Raw genomic sequence first — 26,086 nt, 5'->3', positions numbered from 1 at the left:
GAGGAGGGGAGCTGGCGGCTTTAGGGCCCGGACTGTGCTGGCTCCGCGCCCTAAGAGGCCCCTCCCCTCTTCTAGGGAGGCAAAGACTGCGCAGGCGTACGCTACGGGGCCCAGGTTCCCCGCCTGAGTGCCGCGGGGTTTATTTACCCCTGACCCCAGCTGGGTGGGGCGGCCGCGGCGCTTCCGGGAAACTAGGCGCAGGCGCAGGCGCACGCGGGGAGGCGGCGGCCACGGCACGCCGAGTCCTCTGACGCGCGACTGAGGACTTGGGTCGGTTAAGACGCTAGGCGGGCGTGCGTGCGCGCGCTCGGCCTCTCCCACTGCTGCTTGGGCCCGCTCGTTAACTCGCGTTCATCTGGGGCGCTCATCTTTCTGGGTTTCCTCGCGCGCGGGGCCCGCCGCCGCGCCGAGGTGAGCCGGCAGGACTTGCAGGGTGACGGAAGCTGGGGAACGCGGGGTGCCTGGGTCCCGGCGCGGGTAGTGCTGGAGCTTTCCGTATGTTTTCACTTTCTGGTGTGAAAAGAACAGCTCAGCTCGCAGACGCCCACCAGGCCTGGCGTTACGCTGCGCGCTGCAGTAACCCCCCCGCCCCCCTCCCCCGTCATCTGGATGGATGACCCCCTCCAGCGATGTCGCCCCAGAAGCTGTGGTTGAGGTGCACTGGGGGATGCGCAGGAGCCTGCGGCCGGAGTTGCTCCCTCCAGGTCCCGAGGCTCAGCCTCAAGTGCGAGTCCGAGGCCGGGGGTTAGCCGTGCTGTCACCGGGCGTCCGGGTGCTGGCGGGGCTCTGGGCACCGGAGGGGACGAGCCGCGGTTGGCTCTGGGACCCGGCTCGCAGCCTTTGTAGATCAGGGAGCCTTCCACTGCTGCAGTGGGATGTTAATAGTGCCCGGACTTCTTGTTACTCATTTCTGTCCGGTATTTATTAGTAGTAGATTTTAAAACCAGTTGTATGGTTAACATGCACATATATGCACATAGTAATAGTCATGTTATGTCGTTTATGTGCTCATACATATATAAGTCACAGAATAGGAGGATACAAAAGTAATTGTAAAAGCCCCCTCCTCAGGCACGTTTTTGAATAGCCTTCCTTAAATTCTCTTGTTTTATGAACATACAGAATGTGTCAGAAGCAAATCCAAAAGGGATCATTAAATGTTCTGCAACTTTATTTTTCATTTAATGTATCTTGAACATTCGGACACCTTAGCACATACCTTCTTCCTATTAATGGCTGCATAATACTCCATTGTCTGTATCACTCTGGTGTGGTTAATGGATTTCCTTTTTTATGCTTCCAAAGAAGTAGCATGTAGAAACTACAATAGTAATTTTGGATTTTACGATCATTTGTTTTGCCTGCTTTCTTGGCTCTCATTCCCTCACTAATCTGTTGCAACCCCCCATTTACTTATATTGATTTCAGTATCCTGGTTTTAAGAACAAATCATTATTTCCTTCATATTAAAAGAGGATCTTTTTTTCTCTAAGACTTCCTAGCTGATGAGGGCTTCCTGGCTACCGTTTTTTCAAAGTATCTTAGGTTGGTGCTTAGTAAATGTTGATTAGAATTGAGCTGTGTAAGTCAGCAAAGCATACAGTTGTGAAATCGGTTATGAGGATTTCGATGATTAATCAGCATTTAGTAGGACCTCAAGATAAAACTATTTTAGAAGGACCGGTATAATGAGCATTGCCTTACTGCCCAAGGAATCATGATTTAGCTCACAGTATAAATGTTTTCTGTACAAAAACACTTCAGAGAAATGGTTTACCAAATAATATGTTTGTGTATTTAAATCCTTGTAGGTATGAAGAACAGTGATTATCATACAGTTGGAAAGAAAGGCAAAGAAAATGCTTTTTGTTCTGGATTGGGCAACTGAACAGAAACTGCAATTTTAGGATGAAGAAGGGAAGAGGAAGAACAAGCCGGGTCAGAAGACGGAAACTCTTCAGAAGTTCTGTATCAGGAGGTACAGCTTTGATCTTCTGTTGCCAGGGATGAAAAGAAGGAATCCTTTGTTGAGCGGTGTTAACATAGTTTTTCTCAAAGGCACGTGGGCAGTGTCCAGAGAGAATATTTCCTTTTTTTTTTTTTTTTAACTTTCTGTCAAGGTGCTCAAGGAGTATGAGTGTGCTTTGTTAATAATACTGATCAGTACTTACTGTAAGCTCTTACATCAAATTTTTTCCCATCCAGGGAAAATTAATTCTGCCACTCAAGACTCATTTCTATTAGGATGCATGTTGAATAACTTATTTGGTAGTAGATAAAAGAGAAACTAATTCTGCTTATCTTCCACTATTTAACAATGCCATTTGAACATCATTTTGAAAGAACATATTCCATTTCAAGTTGTCTGGTTTAGGAAAATTGTTGAGAAAGTAATGCATGTTTTGGAATATGATAGACCTTCTAATTATCCAGATGCAATTATTTCAACCTGTATCTCATTTGTGATCTCATCTAACTCTAGGTACATTAGGTTTCCTAACACCTCTTTCTTAAAGAATACTCTTTTTAATAGTGTCATTATGTTCTTTTAAACCCTTGTGGGACTGTGAATATATTTCCCATTGCTTCAACTATGTCTTCTCTAGGGATGACTCCCAGGTTTGTTTCTAGTCCTGACCTTCCTCCTGACCTCCAGCTGCCTGTAGAATATCAGTGTTTGGATATAGATTCATCATTTCAGATTCTGTGTAACGGAGTCTGAACAAGACATTGCGTGTGGAAGTGCTTGGCCAACTGGAAAGTACTATGTAAATGCAGTTGTTATTTTTGATAAAAATTAATAAAACACCTCCGAGTTGACCCCAAGCCTGTCAGAAAAATTACTAAAACTCCTAGTTGACCCCAAGCCTGTCCGCACCATCTGGAGCAGTCTTTTTACTATTTCCTTCTTTGCTCTCTGTGGCCAGTGTCCTACTAAATGTTGTCTAGTTTTTCTTAGGTTAGCTTCCCCTCTGTTTACTCTTGGAAGATGATTTCAGGCGACTCTTCGCTGGTTTACCTACACCTTGTTTTTCTAACCTGCTTGTTATTTCATTTGTTGCTGTGAGTCTGACTCCTAAGGAACTACTCATATGTTGCCTTTTTCATGGATTTTCATTCCCTTTTGCCTGATATCTGTGGGCTCCATCCTGCCACTCCTGTACCAGAAGTATGTTCTCTCCATGCCGCTCCCTGGGCACACCCCACACGTCTACCTCTGCCATTCCTCATAATCCTTCAGTCTAGAACACCTGTTTTCCTTCTCTCTGCTTATTCAGTTTTTCTCCAACCTTTAAGACTGAGCTGAGATCTTACACTTTTGGTAATGTCACTTTCAGTTTTCACTAACACCACCCTTTGTTATGATGCTTATTGGGTGTTATTCTTAAGGAGCTATGGTTTTTTAGTTGTTTCTTATGGAAGTCTTATTTCCCAACTAAGTTGTCAACTTTTGAAGTTGAAGAACATGTTGAACATTCCCCACTGTGGTTAAATAGTGCTGTGTGTATAGGAGTTGCTCATTAAACGCTCACTGATTAAATGCTGTTACTGTAAAATCTTGTTCTCTGATTTATGGTGGCATATTTTGGAAGGCTTATATCTTGGATCTTGGTTTTTTTAAATCATGTTTTTAAAAAAGTTTTATTGAGGTATAATTGACATACATGAATGTCAATATTAAAGTGTATAATTTGATAGATTTTGACATATATGTTCACATAGGAAACTATCACCACAATCAAGATAATGAACATATCCACCCATCTCAAGAAGTTTACTTGTTTCCCCTTGTAATCCTTTCCTTTTGCCCCTCTTTAACTGTACCTCCCCCCCCCATCCAGGCCACCACTGATCTGCTTTGCGTCCCTGTCGATTTATTTGCATTTTATAGTTTTATATGATCACATAGTATATGATATAGTAACATATAGTATTTGGCTTCTTTTACTTAGCGTAGTTATTTTGAGATAATTGTGTGTATCTATAGTTCATTGTTTTTTAATTGCTGAATGTATTCCATGATTTGTTTATCCTGTTGATGGACATTCGGGTTGTTTTCATTTTTCTTTTGACTGTTAGAAATAAAGCTGTTATGAACATTTGTGTACAAGTCTTTGCATGGACACGTGATTTCTTTTTTCTTGGGTAAATACCTAGGAGTAGAAAGACTGGATCATATGGTGGGTGTAGTTTAGCTTTTAAAGAAACTGCCAAACCGTTTTTTAGAGTGGTTGTGTAATTTCACATTTCTTTCAGCAGTTTATGAGAATTCCATTTGCTCCACATTTTTGCCAACACTTCCTATTGTCTTTTTGATTATAGCCATCCTAACGGTACTATCTTATTGTGGTTTTAATTTGTATTTTCCTAATGACTGGTGTGCTTATTTGCCATTTATATAAGCATTCTTTGGTTGACTGTGTAGATCTTTTGCCCATGTTTTTTATTAGCTGGTTTTCTTTTTCTTCTTCTTTTTTTTTCTTTTTAAAATTTTGTATTGTGGTTATAGTGAGGCATTACTTTTTTAAAAAAAGTTTTTTTAAGATTTTATTTTTTTAAAGATTTTATGTATTTATTTGTCAGAGAGAGGACAAGCAGGGGGAGTGGCAGACAGAGGGAGAAGCAGGCTCCCCACTGAGCAAGGAGCCAGGTGCAGGACTCGATCCCAGGACCCTGAGATCATGACCTGAGCTGAAAGCAGATGCTTAACCGACTGAGCCACCCAGGCGTCCCGACATTACTTTCCATTACATCTTCTTGCTGGCTCTTGTTTGTACTTGTGGTGGCTGTTGATTACTACACATTGGTTTTTTACTGCACTATTTTAGTATAAATTCCCTTCTATGTATTTTTTTGCACCTTTATTCTTTTATTATTTTTTGAGCTGAAAATGCTAATTTTTATTTATTTATTTATGACATTTAATTTTTAAAATTCCAGTATAATTAACATACAGTGTTATCTTAGTTTCAGGTGTAGAATATAGTATACATTACTCAGTGCTCATCAGGATAAATGTACTCTCTGTCCCCTTCACGTCTTTCACCCATCCCCCCACCCACTTCACCTCTGGCAACCATTGTTCTCTGAATTTGAGAGTTTGTTTTTTAATTTATCTCTTTTTTCTTTGTTCATTTGTTTCTTAAATTCCATATATGAGTGAAATCATAGGGTATTTATCTTTCTCTGACTGACTTATTTCACTTAGCATTATACCTTCTGGATCCATCCATGTTGTTGTAAATGGCAAGATTTCATTCTTTTTTTGGCTGAGTAAAAATCCATCATCTCTCGATGAACACTTGAGTAGCATTCATATCTTGTAAATAATGCTGCAGTAAGCATAGGGGTGTACCTATCTTTTGGTATTAGTATTTTTGTATTCTTTGGGTAAATACCCAGTAGTGGAATTACTGGATCATAGGGTAGTTCTATTTTTAATTTTTTTAAGAAACTCCATACCATGTTCCACAGCGCTGCGCCAGTTTGCATTCCTACCAACAGTGCACAAGGATTTCTTTTTCTCCATGTCCTCACCAACACTTGTTGTTTCTTATTTTTGATTCTGACAGGTGTGAGGTGACATCTCATTGTGGTTTTGATTTGTATTTCCTTGGTGATGAGTGATGTTGAGCATCTTCTCATGTGTCTGTTGGCCATCTGTGTGCTTTCTTGGGAAAAATGTCTGTTGTTTTATTTTTCTTGACTTTTTCTTGACTACTGAGAGTTCTTTAGATATTGTGGATACAAGTCTTTTATCAGATAGGTGTTTTGCAAATATTTAATCATTCTGTGGTTTTTCTTTTCATGCCCTTAACAGTGTCTTTCTTTTGAAGAACAGAACTTTAAAATTTTGGTAAAATCTTGTTTATCAATTTGTTGTTTTAAGGATCTTCCTTTTGGTGTTGTACCTAAGAAATTTGCATAACCCAAGGTTGCAAAGATTTTCTACTATGTTTTCTTCTAGCAGTTTTATAGTTTTAGATTTTATATTTAAGTCTGTGAATAATTTTGAATTAACTTTATATATTGTACGAGATAGGACTACATTCTTTTTTTTTTTTTTTGCTTAGGTAGGTCCAATTGTTCCAGCAACATTTATTGAAAAAACTATCCTTTTTTCATTGAATTGCTTTTGCACCTTTGTAAAAAATCAACTATTCATATATGTCTGGGTCTGTTTTTGGACTTTCTATTCTGTTTCATTGATTTCTTTGTTAGTCTTGATGACAGTGTTACATAATCTTGGTTACTGTAGCTTTATAATAAGTTTTGAAATCAGTATTTCAAGGTGGTTTTGACTATTGTAGGTCCTTTGTATTTCCATATGGATTTTAGAATCATTTTGTCATTTTTTTTTGCAAAAAATCCTGCTTGAATTTTGATTTGCATCATACTGAATCTATAGATCCCTTTGGGGAGAATCTGCCAACCCATAAAGAAGGTATATTTCTCCATTTATTCAGGTTATTGACTTGAGATCTTTTAAAAAATTTTTTGTTTTAATTGTGGTAAAACACACATAACATAAAATTTACCATTGTAACCATTTTTAAGTGTAGTCCAGTAGTGTTAAGTACATTCACATTGTTGTCCAGCTAATCTCCAGAACTCTTTTCATCTTGCAGAACTGGGATTCTATATCCATTAAATAGGAACTCCTCATTCCCCTCTTTTCCCTGGCTCCTAGTGGGTACCATTCTATCTTCTGTTTCAGTGAATTTGACTGTTCTAGATAGATTATATACATGGAATCATACAGTATTTGTCTTTTTGTGACTGGCTTATTTCACTTAGCATAATGCCTTCAAGATTCATCTGTGCTGTAGCATGTGTCAGAATTTCCTTCCTAGTTAAGACTGAATAATATTCCATTGTATATATGCCACACTCTCTTTATCCATCTATTGGTTGATAGATATTTAGTTTTTTTCCTACCTCTTGGCCATTTTTGAGTAATGCTGCTATGAACATGGGCAAGTATCTCTTCGAGATCCTGCTTTCTATTCTGGATATATATCCAGAATTGGAATTGCTGGGTCAATTCTATTTTTAATTTTTTGAGGAATCACTGTGCTGTTTTCCACAGCAGCTGTACCATTTTACATTCCCACCAACACTGCTCAAGAGTTCCAGTTTTTCCACATCTTTGCCAATACTTTTTATTTTTATTTTATTTATTTATTTATTTATTTGATAGTAGCCATCCTAATGGATACAGGGTGATACACATTGTAGTTTTGATTTGCATTTCTCTAGTGATTAATAAGGTTGAACTTTTTAAAATATACTTATTAACCATTTGTATACCATCATTGGAGAAATGTCTCTTCAAGTCCTTTGCCTGTTTTTTATTTTTATTTTTTATTTTATTTTATTTATTTTTTCTTTGCCTATTTTTTTTAATTGGGTCTTCTTTTTTCATAGAGGCCTTTACAGCTGTAAATTTCCCTTCTTCACAGTTCTGGAGGCTAGAAGTCCAAAATCAAGGTGTCAGCAGGATTGGTTTCTTCCCAGGGCTGGAAGTGAGGGAAACATCTGTTCCACGTCTCTCTCTTTGGCTTGTAGATGGCTGTCTTCCCCCTGTGTTTCTTCTATCATCTTCCTCTACGCCTGCCTATGTCCAGATTTTTCCTTTTTATAATGACACTAGTCATTATAGTATTGGAATAGGGGCCACCCTAATGACTACATTTTAACTTGATTACTTCTATAGAGACCCTATCTCTGAATAAGTTCATATTCTGAGGTTCTGGGGGTTAGGACTTCAATATAGAATTTTGGGGGTACACAATTCAACCCATAATTGATGCCTTTTATTTATTTTTCTTTCGTTTATATTGGCTAGAACCACCAGTACAATGTTGACTGGAAGTGTCTTGTTCCTTGTCTTGTTCCTGATCTTGGGAAAGCACTCAGTTTTCCGTCATTATGTCAGCTGTAGGTTTTTTTGTTAGGTAGTCATTATCAGGTAGAGGAAATTCTCTTCTATCCTTGCTTGTTGGCATTATTTATCAGGAATGATTATTAGATTTTATCAAATGCTTTTCCTGCATCTTTGAGATGATCATATGGTTTTTCTCTTTTAGTTTACATTATTTAGGTATTATTTATTCTCTTTTATGATATGACCACCTGTTTGAGACAGTTTTTATTTATTTATTCATTATTTTATTTTTTTTGAGATCGCTTGAGTGGGGTCGGGGGAGGGGCAGAGAGAGAGGGAGAGAGAGAATCTTAAGCAGGCTGCATACCCAGCGTGGAGCCTGATGCGGGGCTCGATCTCACGACCCTGAGATCATGACCTGAGCTGAAATTAAGAGTCAGATGCCTAACTGACTGAGACACCTATGTGCCCTTGAGACAGTTATTTTTTATAAATGGTGCTCTGATTATGTAGTGATTTTAATTACCATTTTTTCTTTCTTCTCTTGATTAGTGAATGAGAGCTATAAGCCTGAATTTATAGAGCTTAAGAAGTGGCTGAAAGACAGGAAGTTTGAAGATACAAACTTAATACCTGCTTGTTTTCCAGGTAAGGTCTGGCATCAAATCAACTCTCAGGACTTTGCTCACATGAGACATGTGGGCCCAGGTGATGGGAAAGCAGGGGTAGTTCTTGAAGGTGGGCTGTATTCTCTGGGAGCACATTGTGTGTCAGACTTCCTACTTTGTAGCTACAACATTTATTTATCCTTTGTTCTAAAAATAAATTGAAGTAGCTTTTGGAGAGAAATTCCAAAATGGTAAAATAATATTAAAAATTAAAAAAGGGAAGTGAGAATAGAAAAATAAGACAAAGGCAGGGATAAGGATAATACATGGAAACCGTGATTCTAAAATCTTGTTGTATACCTGTCAGAGGTCAGCCACAAATTTGATTTATCTTTCCAACAGCCAGCCAATTTAGATGATCAGTTACCTGAACCTTTGTATTCTATAAACAAAACTAAACAAAACTAAGTTGTTTACTCAGCAGAAGTGCAGGTATTCCTGGAACTTAGACCTGAGGGAAATGTCTTCATTGGGTCTTCATAGGGAAGACATTTATGTAATGTGACCGGTGTCCTTATCATCATACTCAGTGGTTTTAAGGGATATTTCAAACCATGCAGGGTGATGGGATTATCCCATAGCTCAGGTGAGTCAAGAGTTTTCTAAGGGAAGGAGGTGCTTATTCTCTGGTGGTGTGGCTGGAGGAGAGGTGTCCTTAGGGAGGCCTCAGCAGATACTGCTCCCTCAGCCGGTTTGTGGCTCTGCTCCCCAGGTGTTAGAAGAGGAGCTCTCTGTGTGGCCCTAGCTTCAACAGTCACCTAAGCAGAGGTAGATTAACAAAATTTTCTGGAATTGAGCTTGTCATGGAGTTTGGGTTAGCATTTTCTTCTGGAACATTCTCTTACTGAAGTTGGCAGCTTACTCTGGGTGTGTGCATGCATTCAGCACCACCAGTTCTGTCCAGAAGTGGGCTTGAGGTCACCATGGGGAGCACCAAGATGCTCTTCAAAAGGATTCCAGGTCTGCTGTAGTAGAGACACAGTTGTGCAGTCAGGGCCTTGAAGTTCTGCATCACAGGGCAGGCACAGACCTTTTACAGAAAATTAAATCGTATGCCTCTGAGTGCTCCTTTTGGACACTGAAATGATTAAATACCCATTAGGTAATTTAACTTTGAGCAAATTAACTTCCTTATACAAAATCAAGGTAAATGATTTACCACGTGTGGCCCTGGTTGAATGAGGTGATGTGTGTAAAGTTGTTCCCTACACATCATGATGACATTGGGCTAAAATCCTTGCTCTGAGCCATAACCTGTTAGGGTTGCTCCTATTTAAGATGGTAAACTATTTTTGTCACCCTCTAACAGAATGTTTAACTTTCTGTTTATGTGTGTCAAGAAGCACAGAAACAGGAAAAGCCACACTCTTAGATTTTACTGGATGGAGTTCTTCACAAGATGGTCTAGAGAAAATAGTGTCAGGAGTGGACTTGTGCCTTTGGCTGATCTGTGCCTCAGGGGTCACTTTGCCTTAAGAAGGATAGGATTAAAATGATCAAGCAGGGATTGGGATATGTTTAAGTGGAATGCCTGAAAAGAAATAATCTGTCTATAATGTGGAGCAGTGAAGAGCTAGCCATTTTTAATGGAACAGCTCTTTCTGGGCCTCCAGATTCATGGTCACAGAGGAGCTAAAGCAAAATGGTTTGGTAATGATCATAGCCCACTACTTACAGTTCTGGGGGGAAGGAGCCTTCTGTCTTAGTCAGTTTTGGCTGCTATAACAAATTACCATAAACTGGGTGACTTGACCAATTTCTTCCTTACAGTTGGGGGCTGGGAAGGCCAAGTTCATGGTGTGGGCAGATTCAGGGTCTGGGGAGGACTGATTCCAGGTTTGCAAATTGCCGTCTTATAGTTGGGTCCTCACAGAGGGTTGGGAGCTGGACAAGATTTCTGGTTTCTTAGTGCTGTGGTAGGCACTGAATCCCATTCATGAGGGCTCTATCCTTATGACCTAATCACTTACCAAACGTCCCCACCTCCTAAGGCCATTACATTGTGGGTTGGGATTTCAACATATCTTCCCTAAATGCTTTATATACCTTTAGCTCTTATTCTGATAGGAGGGAACGTTTATGGGAGTCTGTCAAATGTACAAAATTCTGGGGAATTAATCTTAGTTTGTGGAGGGGCAAGGCAAGATTCCTAAGTTGCAAGTAGGATTCAGTCTTTAGACTCTCACCTGATTTATGCTTTGGGGATTGATCCCAGTATTTGCTTTTGCCACCAAAAGCACTGGCCAAATCTGGGTCTCCCAGGTGGATTTATGTATTTATTTTTATTTAAAAAATTTTTTTAAAGATTTTATTTATTTATTTGATACAGAGAAACATAGCGAGAAAGGGAACAGAAGCAGGGGAAGTGGGAGAGGGAGAAGCAGGCTTCCCGCGGAGCAGGGAGCCCAATGCGGGGCTCGATCCCAGGACCCTGAGATCATGACCTGAGCGGAAGGCAGACGCCTAACTACTGAGCCACCCAGGAGCCCCCCAGGTGGATTTATGATAGCAGAAATTTTTAGGTGCAGGGAAGTCTGTAATAAGCTTTCCTTTTATAAAAAGATCCTAAGGGCCACTTCCTGCCTTGCCTTAGTAAATGCAGGTTACTGTGATGTGTTCTGATACTGAACATTATGTTGTAGAAATACAGGTAAAGTATCTTCCAGATTTATTCCATATGCCATGTTCTGCTCATATATGTATTTGAAGAGAAATTTCCACTTAACTTAGCACATGAGTCTTTTAAAGGATGACCCCATAGGAAAAAAAAAAATCCTTCCATTAGTAGTTGGTTCCAGGAAGGGTTCTGGCCCACAGGGATGATTAACTCTGCTATGGGACACATGGAAGAAATTAAATAAGTTTTTGAAACCAAAACCATGTGTCTGAACAGACAGTATGCTTCTGGGTTGATAGATGAGTTAGGACTCATCAAATCAGACTTGCCAGACACCTGATCCAGGATCAAGGCAGGAGTTCCCTCCATGAACTAGGAACTCCCCGTAGTCCTGCAGGGCTTGACCTTTGCTGAATTATATTCCCTCCTAGTTGAGAGAAAAAGAAAAAGATCAAGACCTATGAATTTGAAAAGATGAATATTCTGTACCCCATATAATAATTATAGGTCATAGGGTACCTAGGCCTGCTGGAAAAGCTGCTGACTCTTACAGGGAAGGAGCCTTGGGCTTAGAAGGGTAAATTTCTGGGCAGTAGTGATGTTGACAGTGCAGTGGGTGAAGTTACTTGCTGTGACTGCTCTGGCCGAGGCCTTGGCTCATGGGCAGGGGCTGGTCCTGGATCTCCCCTGTTGAGCTCACCCAGTCAAGGAGAGTCTAATGGCTTTCCTGGTCAGGGAGGGGAGGGTATAGTCTTTAGGCTTTGTGGGAGCTGAGTGGGTTTATTGGTCAGCCAGTCAGAGGTCTCAAGATCATCACTGGGAAAGCTGGCTCCGGTAGTGGGTAAACGTGGCTTGAGGGTCCAGCCTCTCAGGTTGGGTGGGCATTGGGAGTTGGCCCCCAGCACAGCTGCCAGGCCCCAGGGGAGCGGGTCCAGCTTGAAGGGTCCTGTAAGACACCCAGTAGCAGATCTGTATAAAGTCGATGATCTTTAGGTCTTGACTCTGCTCTTCAAGGGTTATAAACCCAAAAGGAGGTCAGGACATTTTCTAGAACAGCTTCTTGATCCTCTCTTTCCCCTGAGAGTCAAAGAATGAGAGAGATACCCGGCTTCAGCTTTGTGTAATTTTGAGGTTCAATTGCATTTTTTAAAAAGATTTATTTGGGGGCGCCTGGGTGGCTCAGTTGTTGAGCATCTGCCTTTGGCTCAGGTCATATTCCCAGGGTCCTGGGATCAAGCCCTGCATCGGGCTCCCTGCTCTGTGGGAAGCCTGCTCCTCCCTCTCCCACTCCGCCTGCTTATGTTCCCTCTCTGGCTGTCTCTCTGTCAAATAAAATCTAAAAAAAAAAAAAAAAAAAGATTTATTTGAGAGAGAGAGAGCACCAGCAGGCCGGGGGTGGGGGGAGTGCAGAGAGAGAGGATCTTCAGGCAGACTCCCCGCTGGAGCACAGAGCCTGACGTGGGACTCAGTCCCACGACCCATGAAATCATGACCTGAGCTGAGACCAAGAGTCGGATGCTTAGCTGACTGAGCTACGCAGGCGCCCCAGTTCAATTGCATCTTTTATTCAAAATGATATCCTTAAGATCTTGAAGATACCATAGATTTTTTTTGTTTTTTCTTTTTTTGGATATCGTAGGATTTACCCTTTTTTTCTTCTTTGTGTCTTAGGTACAGGAAGAGGGCTGATGAGCAAAACATCCCTGCGGGTGAGAATTTCTCTTATCCTTGAAACCTAATGTAGATTTTGCTGCTTTGCTTTTGTGGTTCAAATCAAGTGAATTAAAAATATTTCAGATACACAGCCATTTTTTACCTAATGATAGGTTTGAATACAATTGTGTCAGTTAGCTTTAAGTTTGCTGCATAGAGGAGACAGACCCAAAGTAACAGCAGAAGGTTATTTTGCTCTCAAGTAAACAAGCCTGGCTGGGCAGACCTGGGCTGGTGTGGTGATCCCATGGCCGTTCGAGGCCCAGACTCCTCCCAGCTCTCTGTCCACATCCTAGAGGAAGCCCCACACCCTCAGGTCCAGGGAATAGCTCCTGGAGCTCGAGCAGCAAGATGGAATAAGGGGGTGAGGAAGGGCAGGTCTCCTTCTTTTAAGAAAATTCCAGGCCTGTCACATCTGCCATTGACCAGGTACACAGCCCCAGGTGGCTGTGAGGGAGGTGAGACGTGTCCTTTCCTGGCACAGTGACCTCCCGGTAGGATTGCATTAACAGCAGGAGGAGAGGAGGCATGTTGGGTTGGCAGCTAGCCATCTCTGCCTCAGCAAATTGTATAAAGCAGACCATATTTTAAATGTGCCAGGGGAGGGAGCGGTTCTCATCTGAGAGCGTGTGCTGGGTACGCTAAGTACAAGCCTGAGTGAGCCTAAGCCTGGGCAGGCAGCGGGCAGAGCCTCGGAGCCTGTCCCAGGATTGCCTTCAGCTGGTGGTGGGACCCCCCGGCTTGTTTTCTCACCTGGAGAACGAGGAGGTACATGACATAGATGATCTCCAAGGTCCGTTTTAGTTCTTTCTATGCTATTTAAAGGATATCTAATGCACAATTTTCTGTGAAGCTAGAAATTAATTCCTTAATTTATTTTTAGTTCCTTAATTTTAAAATCCATCTATGTAAATACACATTTGGCCTAAAGAATGGTACTTTTTAATGTTGTAATTCTCTTATGCCACTTTTATTTTTTTATTTAAAACTGCTTAATTGTAAAATATGTATGACAAAATTTATCATCTCAGCCATTTTTAAGTGTACAGTTCAAAAATATTAAGTACAGTCACATTGTACAATATTTTTATTTTTCGAGGGAATATGTAATTGTGTTCTGGCTATTTTGGAGAATTATACTTCTCATGTGTATGGCAGTAAATGTAGGTAGTCTTTGTTTAGATTATGAAATGATAATTGGCAGTTGCTTCACATCTGCTTTCAAATATGACCTTTGGTTAAGCTTTTTGAAAATTGGGACATATTTTACGCATAGTGAAATGCACAGATTTTAAGCATCCAGTTTGGTAAGTGTTGAAGATGAAGAGATTTACTCTAGTCAGGATACAGAACATTTTATTAAGTGGCTTTTTTAAAATCAGAAAATTGCGGGTTGTTAGAGCAGGAAGGGACTCTAGTGATTGTCCAACTTGATCTTGATTTACAGATGAGGAAACCAGAAATTGAACCCAGAAGATTTTTGGCTGAGATTTTTAACCAACTTAGATGCCAGTTATAATGAAATCCAGGATCTTAATTAACATCAGGCTTCTTAATGCTTTGTTTCTGGTGTCTGTGACTTGACATCTTAATTTTTCTTCTATGTTTCTGTCTCAGTGGGAGGAACTGAAAACTACACTTCTGTAAAATGAGACCCATGTGCTGGCTGGGCTGCCCTTTTCTTAGTCTAGTTGGCACAGGTTATATGGAGAGTAGGCCTTTGCTGGGAATAGTCGCTGGACACATGGATTTCATCAGATGAGAGTTGTTTTGAGTGGTTTCTGCCTGCTTCCCATAGCACTATTTCCTGGTGTAAGAAAGTGAAGGAGTGATATGATTTGTCAGGAGTGTTTCCACATTCTTTTCTGATGAAGGGTTGACTGCTAGTGGATGTTAGTCACATAATTAGCCTTTAATTCTTGTTGGGCTTGTAGTACCTGCTCTTGGAGCAGACTTGCCCGCAACCGCCGACTCAGGGGCTTGGGAGCCACACTGTTGGTGGGCTCTTCGGTGTCTATGGCTGGGTTATCCTGGGTTCTTAGTGGACGATTGTGACTCAAGTACACAGTCCTTCTCAAAGCATGGGTGTTCTAAACTTCACTTTCTTTTTGGTAAGGAGGGACAGATGATTATTTCGTTGCCTGAGAGTTGCCTGCTCACCACGGACACAGTGATTAGAAGCTACTTAGGGGCGTACATTGCTAAGTAAGTGAACGTATACATGCTCGTCTGGTGCAAGCGCTTGTCTTGTAAAGTCTACAGCATTGGCAGATAATGTCCTCTAAGGCAGAGTTTGTTAGGACCAGCCCCTTTGTATACCTCATACATATTTGAAATGATTCAGAAGGTTTACTCTGTGCTTGAGTTTGTTCTTAATCCATTTTAAGCTGCATTTTTAAGGGTTTTAATAGGCTGCCTGGGATGTGGGTTTGAATCCTGATGTATCACTTACTAGAAAATGAAGATAAAGTGGGAGAATAGATGTCAATCATTCTGAGTGCGTTGACTCCTCCTAGCCTGTTCTCCATCATAGTAGGTCTCCACAGATGTTACTCTTATTTTCACCCTTATTGTATTTACTTGAATTCTCCTTCAGCTACGAAGAGCTGTTGACATTATGACATTATGTAGTTTTGTTTAGCATAGAAGAGAGGAGGCCAAAATAGGAGAGAACTATTTTCTGGCTTTTGTTATAGTGGGCCTTTGTTCTGGGGGACTTTCTGAGGACAGAGTGAGTGGGATCCTTAGCAGAGGGGTTTCTAAATTATGAGGGTTGTAAGATTGTATTGTTTCTTAACTCAGGGTCTAAGTTCTGGACTTTTAACCTCCTTGGCATGTTTTTATGAGGGCAAATGTATCTGAGTAGAAGAAGGGATGTTCTTTGTATTAACATTTTATATATCATTCTGAAATTTTGAGTAGGATATTTGGCAATATAGGAATCTGGACTTTGAGGGATTAATGAAAACTTTTCTAAATACATTCATGCAACATTAGATACTGCAGTGTATAGTTTGTAATAGAGTGGGTAAATTTAGGAATTAAAACTTTAGAACTGTAGCAAATATATAATGAGCTGATTCAGTTTCCTGTCTAGGTTAGTGTCATACAGTAGAACTTTTTGCAGGAATAGAAATGTTTCACTCTGCTTTGTCCAGTATGGTAGCTATTAGCTACATAACGCCTATTGAGCACTTGAAATGTGGCCTACATGACTGAGGAATTGAATTTTAAATATAATTTAATTTTGAATAACTAAAACTGAAATAACTACATGTACCCAGTGGTTACTGTATTGGGTGGGGCAGGTCTAGGTTCTTTCCGCCAGTTTTTTCCCCCCATCAAGTTTGATACCCTTATCCAAGTGAAATAAGTGAACTTGGAGCAGAAGCTTTAAAACTGTAGAACCAAGTTGGAAGCAAAGAGGTTGTTTATAAAAAGGACTCTCTTGCAAGCAATGCTGGTACTTGGGTTAGTGAGACAGTCCTTGTCACTCTTTAGTGTGACTTGTTTAGGGCATTTACATCGGGATGCGCTCTGGAGGGGAAAGTCTTGAGGAAGCAAAACCCTCTCTTGGGTGCACGGAGTAAACGCGGGAGTGCAAGGGCAGTTTGGCCACAGCCCCTCTGGGAGCAGAACAAACCACTAGGAGATCTGTATCTCTGGCTTATTCCATATTTTAAATAAAAGTAATTCTTTTAATCCGGCTTGTATTTTTTAAAAGGTGGCAGCCTCCTCCATCTCCTCTGCTGGCTCTGTGCACCTTTTTAGTTTCAGAAAAGCATGCTGGGGACCAGTCTCTCTGGAAGCCTTACCTGGAGATTTTACCGAAGGCCTACACCTGCCCTGTATGTTTGGAGCCAGAAGTGGTGAACCTGTTTCCCAAACCTTTGAAGGCAAAGGCTGAAGAGCAGAGAGCCCGCGTGCAGGAGTTCTTTTCTTCCTCCAGAGACTTTGTCTCTTCCCTGCAGCCTCTGTTTTCTGAGGCTGTTGAGAGCATCTTTAGCTACAGTGCCCTCCTGTGGGCTTGGTGCACGGTCAACACCAGGGCTGTGTATGTGGAGCACAGGCAGAGGCAATGCTTGTCCGCAGAGCCGAACACCTACGCGCTCGCCCCGTACCTGGATCTGCTCAATCATAGCCCACATGTCCAGGTGAGAAGTCAACAAGGGTACACATGTTCTGTTTTGATAGGAAGGACTCTGACATGTAGAACCTGACTTTGAAACTATAGAGTGAGGTGTTGCTGGCTTCAGGTAAACCTACCTGCCACCAGGTATTTTCCTGTCTTTTCTCCCAGCCCCCCTTTCCTTTCTGGCATCCCCTCCCCGTGTTTTCCCACTCTGCTCTCCAGGCCAGTAGAGCTCAGTGCTATGTCCCCTGAATGGCCTTGACCAGCAGCACTCCCTCCATCCCCCAGCTTTGGTGCAGAGTCCTCTTTCCTCCTTTAGTATGGGGACTGAAGTCCAGATTGCTTCCCTGTCCCATTCCCTTTGACACCTGGTGCTGTCGCTGTCAGCGTTTATCTTTGCTGTGATCCCTGATTGACTTGCTCTCTCCCTCTCTGAGCTGTGTAAGGATGGGGACTGTGCCTTATTTCTCCCTGTAACCCAGTGCAGGGCCAGGCATGTAGTAGGCACTTGATAAACCCTTACGGAATGGGTGACTATTTGTCGGGAGAAGGAGTCTGGGAAATATTAAAGAATCCCTCTTTGGGAGATAGTCCTAGATCTCGTCTCCAGCCCTTTTCCCCTTTGGCACATAAAGGAGACGATTATATGTGTAGGCATGGTGGGGTAGGTGCCTGGCTTTGAGGGCAAAGGTGTCCCTATGTCGGCTCACCTGTAACCCGTTCAGGGTCCAATTAGAGGTGCACTGGCTGGGCCCTTGCTCGTGTGGTTCTCTTCATACTGCACCCCACCTGGAGAAGATCGGCGGCACCTGGCTAGCCCACGTGCCGGTGTGAGGCGAGCGTAGGGAGACCCATACTGTGCTTTTCTCAGGCGGAGGCAGTCTCCTTGCCTGTCTGCTTCTACTGTTGTAGAAAGATGCATTTCTGATAGTACTCAGCAAAGGAGATGGAGGTTAGATGGCCATTTGTGTGACTGATGGTGATGAAGTAATGTTGGGAGCGTGCCTGAAATAGGGTGCTGGGCACAGGGACTGTCAGTCCTCACTTTGGTGACTTTATCTTTATTGGGCTGTTAGTGCAGTTGTGCTCCAAGCCAGTGATTTGACAGCCATTGTAGGGGCCCCACAAACTACAGCCTGTAGGCATGTGGCCCAGGGCTCTGGCAGAGCCTAAAATACTTGCTCACCGGCCCTTTATGGAAAAAAGATTGCTGACCCTTGGTCTAAAGTGTATTACAGCTGGCTTTTGGCATGTAACTCAAGACCATGGCCCTAATCTGTTGATGCTGCAAGCTGGGGATTTCAGCCCCGTTCCTTATCCTTGTCCTCATTGGGGTTTACTGTGTAGTGTGGTGGCCTCAGACCTTGTACCCATGCCTTAGTGTGGAGGGCAGGTGGGTCATCTTGGTCCTTTCCTCTGTTACCTGTTAACAGAATTGTCACAAAATCCATATGATTGTGTCAACCAATATCCTGCTGCTCAAAGGCTATGTATTGTGAGACCTGAAATTCATGTGCTGCTTTGACATCTTTGGGCATCACAGGACCCCAGGGGCCTGACTGTGAGTTCCTCTGCTCTCCCTGGATATGCCCCCCACCCAGAGGGAAAGGCCCCATCAGCTGGACTAGCCGCACCCTGCCTGGCCCTCAGCCTGACGGTTTCCCCTCCCTGCCTGCCTCTTCACATGAGCACTCACATCTCCCTGCGGGAGCCAGGGGGTCACCTCCTGTTATTCCCAAGCCTGCTTCCCGTGGCCCCTGCTGGTCACACAGCTCGCAAGTGTAGCCCCTGCATGCCTGGGGTGTCCTTTCCTCTAGGCTGTATATGTGACTAGTGAACTGCTCTCTGGCATACCTGTCCATTTTCAGGAGTCCTGCGTTTGGCCATCCTGAGAGCCCTTGGGCAGGACCCCCTCCCTCACTGAGCGGGCACGTGGAGGCACACAAGAGCCCCAAGTGCAGGGCTGGCATTTTCCCACATGTGCTTAAATTCACATTGTGATGAGTGTTTGAAAGCTGCATCTGACTGTAATACAATAAACTTAATATTTTCAGTTTTATGCTTCGCTTTAAAAAAAACCGTAACAATTTTCCTTCCTAGGTAAAAGCAGCATTTAATGAGGAAACTCACTGTTATGAAATTAGAACGGCTTCAAGCTGCAGGAAACATGAACAGGTGTTCATCTGCTATGGGCCTCACGATAACCAGCGGCTGCTCCTGGAATATGGATTCATTTCCATCCAGAATCCTCACGCTTGTGTTTGTGTCTCAGAAGGTTGGAACCAACTTTGTTCTTACTAAGAAGATACAGTTCTTTTTGTTATCCCCATCTGGGGATGTGGTTTTTTTAAGTTTTAAAAAATGGCAAAGCCTTAAAATGTGTATCATTTATTTTCCCCTAGATAGGGGAAGACACTCACTGACCATGTATTTTGAGTGTTGAAGTGAAAAACAAGGCTCCGGTCAGTACTGAGGAAAGGAAGAACTGAGAAAAGTTCTGTTGCATTAGGTCAGACAGAATGGGAAAAAAGGAAGACCCACTAAGGAAATGAATATAATATTAAAAAGATGGGAAGAAATGGAAATTTTTGAACTGAGACATTGTCACTGTCAGTAAACACAGGATAGATTACAGAACAAAAAATTAAAAAATGTTAATTTAAGCACCTACTGTGTGAGGCGCTGTGCTAATGACAGGGATAAATATATAGTCCTTGTTTTGGGGGTTTAATACCATGATGAAATACTGATTTCATTTATGTTTTTCTGTGGGCTGCTAATTAGCCATCATCGGTATTACTATTTAAAAAAAAATAATTTAGCTATTAAATTTATGCTGTGGAAATTCCAAATATTAATAACAGTGCATAGAAAAATGTTTCTTTCCCCTTTCTCCTGAAGCAGCAGAGAACTAGTTTTGTAGGCCATGAAGAAATATGGCCAGAGATTTACTGAGTATATAATTTAGGGTAGTTTTAATAAGTGGAAATAGAAACTTGTTCAAGATGAAACTACTCCATCCTATGGGCAGAATAATAATGTTATTTCTCAAAATAGAAATTAAAAAACAAAAACTGGGCCTTGCCAGGTCTCTTAGAAAACTAGCTTTGAGATTAGCCTCCTGTTATCAGAATAATATTGATGACCATGAAATACTGATTTGCAAACAGTTTGAACAAAATCTACATTTTAGTTATTTTTACACTTAAAAAACCAAAACATAGAAATATAAAAAAGAAATTTTAAAAGAAAAATCAGTCATTACTCTGCTACCCCAAAAAGCTTTGTTAATTTTTACATGTTCACTTTGAATTGCTTATGATTGTAATCACTAATACCCAGTTTTGAATTCTGGCTTTTGAAAACTTACTGTTAGAAACAATTCCTCATGTTTGTACAGCTCCTATACTTTTGGTGGGTGTAACTTCCCGCATCCTGCCACTGTCTTAATTACCAGGTTTTGTGTGTTGAGGTTGTGGGTGTTTTCTCCCCTGCCCTGGAATTCTGTAGCTTTTCAGGGGCTAACTAAAGATCTCATTGAATTGGACTCACTGGTGCTTTTTGGTGTGAATTAGGTAAAACTGTTTACACATGTCTTGATTGTTGGTGGAAGGGATGGTAATTTTAGAGGGTTCACACTTTTGTCTGATGACACCCTAAATTTCTTTCTTTTTCTTTTTTTTGTAGATATACTTGTTAAATACCTTCCATCAACAGATAAACAGATGAACAAGAAGATTTCCATTTTGAAGGATCATGATTTTATAGAGTAAGTGATTTCTCTGTCTCTTAAAATTATTCCTTCAGGAAACTTTGATGAGAAAATTGAGGTAGTGTTTCTGTAGGTACGAGCTACCTCCTGACTTGTTGACAGGTAGGTATTTATTGAGCATTTACTATGTGTAGTAAATTGTGCTTGATGTGGGGCACACAAGGAGTGTAAGATGCTTTCCAAGAAACTTACTTGGGGACATAAGATACAAACTTGAAGTATTATTGTACTAAAAGAAAGCCCTGTTTATACTGAGTGGTAGCCCAGTGTTTGGCTCCAGCACACGGTCAGTGGGATGCACTGGGCTCCTGTAGGCCAGGCTGGCCCTCAGTTACCAGCAACAGGGTGCACGTGCTTAGGGCGCAGGGCTGGGGTGGGTCGAGGTGATTCCACGCCAAGTGGAGGCTCTGTCTTTCAGAATTTCTTCTGTAAATAAAATCAAGTTTTATGTGATCCAGCAGCAGTGTGAGGGCAGTCTGGCTGTGGTGGCTAGCGTTTGTTTGGTGCCCAGGGGAACTCTGATTCTTCATCTTCCATTGCACTAGGACCTGTGGCACTGGCCCTCTTCCTCTGGCTTCCTCAGCCAGATTCAGCTCCTTACTGAAATTAAATGGACAGTAAGGAGCTGACCTCCCTTTTTTTTTAAAAGACTTATTTATTTGAGCGAGAGAGAGAGAGAGCACGAGCAGGGGAGAGGGAGAAGCAGATTCCCTGCTGATCAGGGAGCCCGTCTCGGGACTTGATCCCAGGACCCTGGGATCATGACCTGAGCCGAAGGCAGACGCTTAACTGACTGAGACACCCGGGTGCCCCTTTTACATTTTTTTTTTTTTAAACAGAATTTTTTTTTTTTTACTCTGGCTTTATTTTTAAGTATTTGCTTTTCTTTTCTCTTTTGCCTTTGTGACCAAGACACAAGTTACATAATGTTTAGCCCCTTCAGAAAATGTTTGGCTCTTCAGTCATTTGCCATGGTGTCATGAAGTACTGAAATGACAGGTGTGTTGTTATTTGTTTTTATGCTTTAGAAATTTGACATTTGGATGGGATGGACCATCTTGGAGGTTACTCACAGCTCTTAAGTTGTTATGTCTGGAAGCCGAAGAATTGTAAGTTTCATGTGTGTTGGTCATGAGCTGTAGTTACAACCTGGACATAACCTTGGAGCTTCTGTTGGTTTACATTCAAATACCCAGCCTGGGAGGAGAAAGGAATGCCATTGTACACCGGGGGGCTTATTCTTTATGGGACTTGACCATGCCCTGAGCATTGCACTTTTAAGTTTTCATCATTTCTGGAATTCTGGTCTTAGAGTCATAATCAGAGTACATGGCCCTGAGAACTTTTTATTCTCAGGTATTTTTTCCCTGGTGACCTGCAGCTGGTAGAGTAAATTGTTTTTTTTTTTTTTTAAGATTTTATTTATTTATTAGAGCGAGCTCATGCGCCCACGCGAGTAGGGGAAGGACAGGAGAGGGAGAGAGAGAATCTCAAGCAGAGATTCTGTGCTGCCCCGGAGTGCAGATCCAGCCCCCTGCTAAAGGAGAGGCCTGGATATTTGGAAATATCCATGGGGAGGCAGGTAGAGGGGAACCCCTGGTGGAGACATGCGTCTTGGTTAGGCTCCTTAATGTTACCTTGAGGCTGCCGGTCCCTCCCCCAGCATGGAAAGGACTGTCCGCTGCCCAGTGCAGGGACCTCCTTCAGCCAGGGTCCACTGCTTAGGAAGGGCTCAGATGAGAGAAACCTTATGAAGAGAGGACTTGCTGAAGATGTGACCCCATCCTCGAGCGGTTGGGAGGACTAAAGGAGTTAATGCATACAGATAGCCCTTGCACGGTGCCTCAAAGTAGTTGGTGCTCATTCAGTAACTCCTGTTGGGATATTGCTGACCTCTTTTTCTGTAGGGACTCGGAAAAAAATTACTCCCTCATCTCAACACCAGAAATAGTCGTGTTTATTCTCAGCAGATGGTGTGTTTTTATCTTATAGCCACTGTGGATTCTGTATCTGATACATTTCCTTCTCTTTATTGTTTGCTAGAAAACTCAGTGGCAAATTTGTGGCCCATCCAAATATGCAGGATTTTAAGGCATGCAATTTATTCTGGTTGTATCTTACCCTTCCTCCTTTCACCTTTCCTTTGTCTTGTTTTCACTGTCCGTTCATCTTACTGTTTATTTCATCTCGCGTGTGCCCACGTAAGTGTCTTTAAGTCCTTCGTGGAAAAAGGTATGAGAAGTCACCCCGAGGCCCCTTTTCCTGCCTTTGAGTTACTCCTCATGGTCTGCCACGGTGTGGTAGAACAGGCCCGTGGTGGCGATTCTGCCGGATGTTGTTTGCATGCTGTTTTTACCTCTCCTTAGCTTTGTCACCTAGGGTGAGTTCTTTACCGTTCCCGATTCTGTTTGTGGTTAACGTGGGAATACTAAATGCTTTCTTTGCTAGATAATTGTGAAGGTTAAATTAGATAATTGTTTTCCATGAAACACTATGCCTGGCGTATAGTGATTTCCTTCCTTCCTTCTTTTCTTTCCTGAGAACTTAGCCATTCCTGAGGTTTCCATTGTTGTCTCTAAAGCTGAAGACTTTTAAGACTTTATTCCATGTGTGGCTTGTCAGCTGTTCTGAATTTCTGAGTGACTCCTGTATACTTCCACTCTGATGTGGCAGTTGTCACCTTACCTTTCCCTTCCTAAGCCACTGCACTTCGGATTCTCGGCATCCAGGATCTGTTCCTCCACCTTCTTCCTCTCTGCTTAGTGCTTCTTGTGAGCGTGTGGATTTGGCTCTTCCGCCTTCTGGCTCAGCGCCTGCCGTGGCTCCCCCTTGCTTACCCTGAAATGTTTCTGCTCCTCTGCCTGCAGAAAGTTGGCTCCGCTTGCCGCCTGAGCCCCATTTCCTGCCTATTTTCATAGTGTAAAATGGGAATGACCTGCAGAGAAGGGCTTCACTGTAGATTCCTCCTTCCGTCTCCAGGGCATTTTACCTTGTGAAACGTGTTCTGTTCAGTTTGCCATAGTTTAGGAAAGACTGTCACTTGAAGAGAAGGAAGTGACAAGGAAGTGCTCCTTAGCCCTGAGTCCTTTTGGCTGGGAGTCACTGTCCTGTTCTGTCTTCTGCTCTGTTCCCATGACTGGCGGACATGACTCCACTTACTTACGTGCCAGACACAGGATTGCAATGATAACCACATTCAGTCCCTCCCTGCAAAGAGTGTCAGTCCCCTTGATTCTTATTCTCAGTTGTTCCTCCTCCTCCTGTACCTTGTCTCCTTCAATGTGGGAGCTGCATGTGGTGGGAAGGTTTTAGGGAATCTGCTAATGGAGTGAGTTTATTATGCTTCTGGAAAAATAGAAGAGTTTGTTGTGTTGAAGTGTAAAAAGTCGCCTTTACTTTTTTAAGAGCCTGCTGACATTATCTTACTGAACAATTTGGTTCTAGTACATGCTGGAAAAAAATACTTCTTGGGGAAATCATTTCAGATACAAATGAGAAGAGAAGTTTGGTCATAGCCCAGAAAATATGCCAGTATTTCATAGAGGAGACCAATGCTATGCTGCGAAAGGTATGTTTCTAGAATATTGCATTCTTTTGTTAAAATATTTTGATGAAGAAGTTACTTGTTTGTACATGTTACACCTTATTAGGGCATTGTTTGATGCCTTAAATAGATGAATGTTGATGTAATTTCTGGGTTTTTTTTTGACTGTTAACGTTGTGCTTATATCTTCAGTAGGTAAAATTATTGGATGAATTTTCGAGTACTCTTTTTAAAATAATTCTATTTAGTAAATGTTTTAATTAAATGGGAAATCAGCTCATTTTTTAAAAAAGATTTATTTATTTGAGATCGAGAGAGAGAGAGAGACAATGAGCAGGGGGAGGGGTCGAGGGAGAAGCAGACTCCCTGCTGAGCAGGGAGCCCAACACAATGTGGGGCCCCAGGGATCATGACCTGAGCCGAAGGCAGGCAGATGTTTATCCAACTGAGCCACCCAGGTGCCCCGAGAAATCAGCTCATTTTAGTGAAAACATTATTGGGATTGAAAAATAATTTTAATGAACCTTCAAGACATTATGCTGAGTGAAATAAACCAGAATGCAAAAAGACAAATATTGTGTGATTCCATTGTCCAGCATAGGCAAACTCATAGAGACAGAAAGTAGAGTAGAGGTTACCAGGGACCGGGGGTTGGGGGAATGGGTAGTTTGTGTAATGGGTGCAGAGTTTCTGTTAGAGACCATGAAGGAATCCTGGGGACGCATAGTGGTGACGGTTACATAACACTGTGAGCGTATTTAATGCCATCTAACTGTACACGGAAAAGTGGTCACAGTGGTAAATTTTATGTTATATATATTTTACTACAGTAAAAAAAATTAATTTTAAAATATCTTCCAGGTTTCTCATATGAAAGATGAAGAAGTGGCTTTGATAAACCAACTAACTTTGGTAGAAACATTGTGGACAGAAGAGCTAAAGATTCTGCAGGCCTCTGCTGAGATTCTAAACCGTTTGCAAACACCTTTTAGGTAACTAAATGCATTCGGTCGCCTCCTGTGGTGGGTGTGACTTTACTTAAACAGTTTTAAATGAAGGTTTATTTTGTACAGAATCATTTACAGTCACCAAATGGTTTCTATTAAACAATTGTATACTGAATCCTACTCCTTTTGCTTTCTTTGATTGTGGGATGGAGTGGTGGTTGCTCTCAGACATTGAAGGGTATCTGGTGGGCAGGGCGGGCTCTGCGGATTCCGGAGCTGTAAGTGAAGATGGATGTGCCATCCTCACAGCGCCTCTGACATTCTCAAAACAGACCACAGTCCTGCAGGAAGAAGTAGGAGGAAGGCACTGCACGGTAAGGAGAGAGGGGGCTGTGAGGGGCTCCGTGTGTGGCCTTTGGCTTGGTGTCTTACTTCCCCTCTGACTCAGCACCTGTAAAAGGGCAAGAAGTCGTATGTTTATTATGTTCCGATACCATCGGGTTTAGCTGGCGGTGGGTGGCTTTGGGTGGGGAGTACGGGGAGTGTGGGGCTGGCCTGGGTCTCAGCTGGGCTTCACCTGCAGCTGCACTGAGCTGGAGCAGACCACGTCACATTTTTTGGTTCTGATTTCCAATCTGGAAAGGAGATTGTTGGGCAGGAATGGGGGTGGACGCCCTGTGCATCAGCCCTGAGCCCCCACCCAGGGGAAGGGCCGAGGCACTGAGACACATGTCGGGCAGAGGCCCCAGGTGATGCTGCTTCTCCCCTTCTTGGCCTCACTTCCTAGGGACCAGGGAATCGGGAG

The 26,086-nt window shown here is 42.3% G+C and overlaps 1 protein-coding gene across 2 annotated transcripts; it reads left to right on the top strand.

Moving 5' to 3' along the window:
- Positions 1-218: 218 nt before the first annotated feature.
- Positions 219-25,788, top strand: SETD4 (SET domain containing 4). 2 transcript variants are annotated; one of them, XR_004297917.1, is made up of 11 exons: positions 219-411; positions 1,812-1,978; positions 8,441-8,536; positions 12,845-12,882; positions 15,003-15,091; positions 16,611-17,040; positions 19,119-19,293; positions 20,706-20,787; positions 21,819-21,899; positions 24,276-24,358; positions 25,196-25,212. XR_004297917.1 is itself a non-coding variant. In XM_032392632.1 (11 exons), the coding sequence occupies exons 2-11, from the start codon at positions 1,909-1,911 to the stop codon at positions 25,328-25,330; spliced, it is 1,320 nt and encodes a 439-aa protein (XP_032248523.1). In that variant the 5' UTR covers positions 219-411; positions 1,812-1,908; the 3' UTR covers positions 25,331-25,788. The 2 variants fall into 2 exon arrangements, 1 of the variants encoding a protein (XP_032248523.1); XM_032392632.1 differs by having other exon boundaries at positions 24,235-24,358; positions 25,196-25,788.
- The last annotated feature ends 298 nt before the right edge of the window (positions 25,789-26,086 follow it).

Source organism: Phoca vitulina, unplaced genomic scaffold (assembly GCF_004348235.1).
Source record: "Phoca vitulina isolate PV1807 unplaced genomic scaffold, GSC_HSeal_1.0 scaffold68, whole genome shotgun sequence".
Taxonomy (NCBI): domain Eukaryota; kingdom Metazoa; phylum Chordata; class Mammalia; order Carnivora; family Phocidae; genus Phoca; species Phoca vitulina.
The sequence above is the reverse complement of the archived record's forward strand: the minus strand, read 5'-3'. Positions and strand labels throughout refer to the sequence as shown.